We start from the raw sequence: 6,218 nt of genomic DNA on the forward strand, positions 1-6,218 counted from the left end.
GAGGCTTCGACATATTTGGGTTATCCTATTAAAGAGTTGTCAACTACTGTGATTGGAGGTAAAACTCCATTGGAAGATAGGTCTGGTAGTGTCACTTCGGTTGAGGCTTCGATGAGGGAGCTATTTGACTCTCAGCAGGTGAAGAGTTTTAGACAGACCTTAGATGTATCGCAGCGGGTGGAGTTTGATGCTACTCCACATTGGGTGAAGATTACTCCAGATCATACTGCATTATTTGGGATTTCAGCTGAGGTGACACAGCTTAGGGATCATTTGGATTTAGGTGCAGATGATGAGTTGGGTTCTGATTCGAATGTAGCTGATAGATACAGTTTGGATATGGCCATTGGTTCACCTCAGGTGGAGGTGTTTGAGGCCATTAGAGGTGCTATCAGCCGCAGAGTTAATGATATTGGAGAAGGGTTGCTAACTCTTTTATTGGTTTGAGGTCGTTCGCGGCCATTTGGATGAACTACGTGCAGCTTGATCCCTTGGGAGAGGGGGTACGTAGGCAACCATATTGGTGCAGCCGAGTTTGGAGAGACGACACATTGGTGCTCATGTTTGTGTCGGCTTAGTGTTGGGAACACTTCGCCGAGGTGGAGAATTGTGAAAACGGCGAAGAAATTATGAAAAACGTGAAGAAAAACCCAAAACAGACTCCACCACACCCTGGTATGGTGTCTGCCATGGGTGTGACAGAATCTGCCCTGTCTTCCATGAGTGTGGTCTGCGCCACACCCTGGTGTGGCAGAATCTGCCATGTCTGCCATGGGTGTGGTTTGCGCCACACCCTGATGTGACAGACTCGTTTTTAGAATCCACCTTTGTTTGGGAATCCTTCTTTGTTTGAGATTGTGTTTTATTATAAATAGGACCATGTTTTTTAGGGTTTCTCAAGGAGAGAAAATGAGAGAATTAGCATTGTTTTGAGCACTTTGCGAGGGAGATATTGTGAGGGAGTTGAGAGCTTTGGTTAGAGTTATACTTGAGTGATTTTGTGAGTTGTAACCCGTTGTATTTCTCCTCCATATAGTGAAATTAAGGAGAGAAAAGAAGAGATTTAGCATTGTTTTGAGCACTTTGAGAGGGAGATATTGTGAGGGAGTTGAGAGCTTTGGTTAGAGTTATACTTGAGTGATTTTGTGAGTTGTAACCCGTTGTATTTCTCCTCCATATAGTGAAATCTCCCCATCCTCTCCCCGTGGACGTAGGCAATTGCCGAACCACGTAAATCCTTGTGTTTGGTTTGATTTGTGTCGTATTTGGTGAATTGCATTCTTGATTTGGTTTGGTTTTCTTCTCTCATCACTCACCGACTCGTTTGGTTCTCGAGCACGCTTCCGCCCGGCGCGCAACATATCAGGCCATGTCGGAGATATTTAAAACAATGGTACATACACAATCGACCTTTTGGTGCAGTTTATGCCACTAAGGATTGCCGACATTCTAAACAATGCGACCATGTCTGAACTGGGAAATGTCAATGCCTCACTTTTGTAAGGATATCAGAGAAGGATTTCCCTTAGCCTATTTGTATTCAAGAAAAATTTATTATCAACTTGTGGTATTTATACTGCACAAGAAAAAACATGCTGTTAAGACTTGTACTTGGGTTGCAAACAAGGTCAGTACATAAGTAGGATATCAAGTAGGGAAGTATCACAGGGTGAGGTTACAAGGTGCACCTTGGAGAAAATTGTTTCATGATTGGTTACTGCAGCTTTGTGATTATCTGAGTTTTGGACCAGGGAGTAGATATCTCGAAAACTTTGACTTTAAAATAATTTCAACTGTCGAGTTAATAGCTGAGAATGAAAGAAGTTTGAGGGATCATACATTTTACCGCCTATTTTTTTGGGTTTTTTCAACATATACCCTTAAATCATGCTTATTTGTGAAAATTTCCCTCAATTCTTAGTATTTTGATAACTACCAAATCAACAAATCATTTACATTGAAAAGTTAATTTGTAGATGCTATGTAAAATTAGCAACATATAGTCAAATATTTACTCACCCTATCTAATAAAGTTGTTGAGAATGCACTGTAGATGCTTGGTTGAGGTTAATTCTCTAGATCAAAATTTTCTTTGTTTCTTCAACCAATGTTGTAATAAAGATCCTGTTATAATTTAGTCATATGATTCCGTGCAATTTCTTCGCTATCTTTTCCCGCACTTTTTTTTTTAATTTTCTCTCTCTCTCTTTTGTCTTGTGAGGTGGAGGAGCTAAAGTTCTGATTTTATTACTAGTATTTTCATTTATATAAAATGTATTTTGTAAGCTCTTATGGTTTTCAATTTCAAAACGAGTTCCCATGTAACCCTTGTTTAAGATGCAAGCATTATCCGTTTTCTAGGTTGTACTGATATTCTTCATTTCTTTGCAAAATTCATAGGTGCGCGCTTTTTCTAGGCTTATGCAAGATGAAGTTCCGCAAATAAAGTTGTTTGTAGATAATATTAATTTGAGAAATTAATTTTGACCCAAAATCATGAGACCAATTATGAAACAGATGATGTGTCCTGTTATAATACCTTATTGATCTTAGTTGTAACATCAAGAAAAAAAAAATATTGCGTTTACCTTGCTTCGTGGTTAGTCTCGTTAATTATGGGTCAAAAAAAAAAATACTCTTCTACTAAATTGCTATTGTAATATTCATATAGTTTTAATTCTAAATGGTGAATCCAAAGATTAAATTTAACAATCATTCTTCTTATAATTTGGCTAAAATTATATTTCATATACTTTGTTTTTATTCTAGTAATTGTAAGTTAAGTCCAACGCTGAAAGTTATCTTTTAATTATTTGTAATTTTTTTTATTGTTTCCTTAGTTGTAAATTTACAGAGTACTTTTTTTTTCTTTTTGGACCCAAGATTCACGAGACGAAAACTATCCAAATACTACAACGGTAATTTAGTAGAATCTTTATTTCTCTTCAAGATTGGGATTATGCAAAGTAAGTAGCAGTTATACAACGCCCTAATGAAGGAGCTACCAAATATGCATTATGCAATAAAACAAATCTACAAGTACCATGCAAATAATGTTACTCTAAGGGCTATAATGCAAAAATTGTTTTATTATTGAGAAGAAAAAGAGCAGGGGTTTACGAGCAGAGATAAATCTTAGAAGTGGGGGAGAGAGGGGGAGGGTTTCGTTAGTAATTGTGAAATCCAGCAGTGAAGAGGTAAGGATTCAAAGACTTCTCTTTGGAGCTTGAAAATCTCTTGCATTCATATTTATAGATATCTTCAATTTACTTTGATGCTTTAAAAATATGATTTTGTTTCTTAAGAAGAGCCTCTCTCTTGCTCCTTCATCCTGTTCAGTTCCCAAAAATTCCACCTTTTACCTTCAATTCTTTTCCGGACAAATTTTCAAAACCAACCTATTTGGACTTTTATTCCCAAAAAAAGACCCGTTTCACATTTATTTAGAGAAACCGACCTGGTTTCAGCCTCAGCGCTGAAACCAGGTCGGTTTTTGAAAAAAACTCTCCGAAACTTCACGGGAGTTGAACTCCCGTGAAGTTTTTTGAACTACGAAACTTCACGGGAGTTCAACTCCCGTGAAGTTTCGGAGAGTTTTTTTCAAAAGCCGACCTGGTTTCAGCGCTGAGGCTGAATCCAGGTCGGTTTCTCTAAATAAATGTGAAACGGGTCTTTTTTTGGGAATAAAAGTCCAAGGACAAATTTTCAAAACCAACCTATTTGGACTTTTATTCCCAAAAAAAGACCCGTTTCACATTTATTTAGAGAAACCGACCTGGATTCAGCCTCAGCGCTGAAACCAGGTCGGCTTTTGAAAAAAACTCTCCGAAACTTCACGGGAGTTGAACTCCCGTGAAGTTTCGTAGTTCAAAAAACTTCACGGGAGTTCAACTCCCGTGAAGTTTCGGAGAGTTTTTTTCAAAAGCCGACCTGGTTTCAGCGCTGAGGCTGAATCCAGGTCGGTTTCTCTAAATAAATGTGAAACGGGTCTTTTTTTGGGAATAAAAGTCCAAATAGGTTGGTTTTGAAAATTTGTCCGGAAAAGAATTGAAGGTAAAAGGTGGAATTTTTGGGAACTGAACAGGATGAAGGAGCAAGAGAGAGGCTCTTCTTAAGAAACAAAATCATATTTTTAAAGCATCAAAGTAAATTGAAGATATCTATAAATATGAATGCAAGAGATTTTCAAGCTCCAAAGAGAAGTCTTTGAATCCTTACCTCTTCACTGCTGGATTTCACAATTACTAACGAAACCCTCCCCCTCTCTCCCCCACTTCTAAGATTTATCTCTGCTCGTAAACCCCTGCTCTTTTTCTTCTCAATAATAAAACAATTTTTGCATTATAGCCCTTAGAGTAACATTATTTGCATGGTACTTGTAGATTTGTTTTATTGCATAATGCATATTTGGTAGCTCCTTCATTAGGGCGTTGTATAACTGCTACTTACTTTGCATAATCCCAATCTTGAAGAGAAATAAAGATTCTACTAAATTACCGTTGTAGTATTTGGATAGTTTTCGTCTCGTGAATCTTGGGTCCAAAAAGAAAAAAAAAGTACTCTGTAAATTTACAACTAAGGAAACAATAAAAAAAATTACAAATAATTAAAAGATAACTTTCAGCGTTGGACTTAACTTACAATTACTAGAATAAAAACAAAGTATATGAAATATAATTTTAGCCAAATTATAAGAAGAATGATTGTTAAATTTAATCTTTGGATTCACCATTTAGAATTAAAACTATATGAATATTACAATAGCAATTTAGTAGAAGAGTATTTTTTTTTTTGACCCATAATTAACGAGACTAACCACGAAGCAAGGTAAACGCAATATTTTTTTTTTCTTGATGTTACAACTAAGATCAATAAGGTATTATAACAGGACACATCATCTGTTTCATAATTGGTCTCATGATTTTGGGTCAAAATTAATTTCTCAAATTAATATTATCTACAAACAACTTTATTTGCGGAACTTCATCTTGCATAAGCCTAGAAAAAGCGCGCACCTATGAATTTTGCAAAGAAATGAAGAATATCAGTACAACCTAGAAAACGGATAATGCTTGCATCTTAAACAAGGGTTACATGGGAACTCGTTTTGAAATTGAAAACCATAAGAGCTTACAAAATACATTTTATATAAATGAAAATACTAGTAATAAAATCAGAACTTTAGCTCCTCCACCTCACAAGACAAAAGAGAGAGAGAGAAAATTAAAAAAAAAAGTGCGGGAAAAGATAGCGAAGAAATTGCACGGAATCATATGACTAAATTATAACAGGATCTTTATTACAACATTGGTTGAAGAAACAAAGAAAATTTTGATCTAGAGAATTAACCTCAACCAAGCATCTACAGTGCATTCTCAACAACTTTATTAGATAGGGTGAGTAAATATTTGACTATATGTTGCTAATTTTACATAGCATCTACAAATTAACTTTTCAATGTAAATGATTTGTTGATTTGGTAGTTATCAAAATACTAAGAATTGAGGGAAATTTTCACAAATAAGCATGATTTAAGGGTATATGTTGAAAAAACCCAAAAAAATAGGCGGTAAAATGTATGATCCCTCAAACTTCTTTCATTCTCAGCTATTAACTCGACAGTTGAAATTATTTTAAAGTCAAAGTTTTCGAGATATCTACTCCCTGGTCCAAAACTCAGATAATCACAAAGCTGCAGTAACCAATCATGAAACAATTTTCTCCAAGGTGCACCTTGTAACCTCACCCTGTGATACTTCCCTACTTGATATCCTACTTATGTACTGACCTTGTTTGCAACCCAAGTACAAGTCTTAACAGCATGTTTTTTCTTGTGCAGTATAAATACCACAAGTTGATAATAAATTTTTCTTGAATACAAATAGGCTAAGGGAAATCCTTCTCTGATATCCTTACAAAAGTGAGGCATTGACATTTCCCAGTTCAGACATGGTCGCATTGTTTAGAATGTCGGCAATCCTTAGTGGCATAAACTGCACCAAAAGGTCGATTGTGTATGTACCATTGTTTTAAATATCTCCGACATGGCCTGATATGTTGCGCGCCGGGCGGAAGCGTGCTCGAGAACCAAACGAGTCGGTGAGTGATGAGAGAAGAAAACCAAACCAAATCAAGAATGCAATTCACCAAATACGACACAAATCAAACCAAACACAAGGATTTACGTGGTTCGGCAATTGCCTACGTCCACGGGGAGA

The 6,218-nt window shown here is 36.3% G+C and overlaps 2 protein-coding genes across 3 annotated transcripts in view; both read right to left on the reverse strand.

The window, feature by feature from the left end:
- LOC109832643 (transcription termination factor MTERF8, chloroplastic-like) overlaps positions 1-4,264 on the reverse strand; it is a 10,079-nt gene extending 5,815 nt beyond the window's left edge. Inside the window, exon 1 of one of the 2 annotated variants that reach the window (XM_020400028.1) lies at positions 4,049-4,264. In XM_020400028.1, coding sequence (XP_020255617.1) covers positions 4,049-4,128 — 80 coding nt within the window. In that variant the 5' untranslated portion in view covers positions 4,129-4,264. Of the gene's footprint in view, positions 1-4,038 lie in introns of both variants that reach the window. The other variant, XM_020400029.1, reaches the window with a different exon arrangement.
- Positions 1-4,288, reverse strand: part of LOC109832644 — a 14,402-nt gene extending 10,114 nt beyond the window's left edge. Inside the window, exon 1 of the mRNA XM_020400031.1 lies at positions 4,219-4,288. The gene's annotated coding sequence lies outside the window, so the exon portion shown is untranslated. The remainder of the gene's footprint in view (positions 1-4,218) is intronic.

The sequence above is a fragment of the Asparagus officinalis genome, chromosome 3, assembly GCF_001876935.1.
Source record: "Asparagus officinalis chromosome 3, Aspof.V1, whole genome shotgun sequence".
In the NCBI taxonomy this organism is placed as follows: domain Eukaryota; kingdom Viridiplantae; phylum Streptophyta; class Magnoliopsida; order Asparagales; family Asparagaceae; genus Asparagus; species Asparagus officinalis.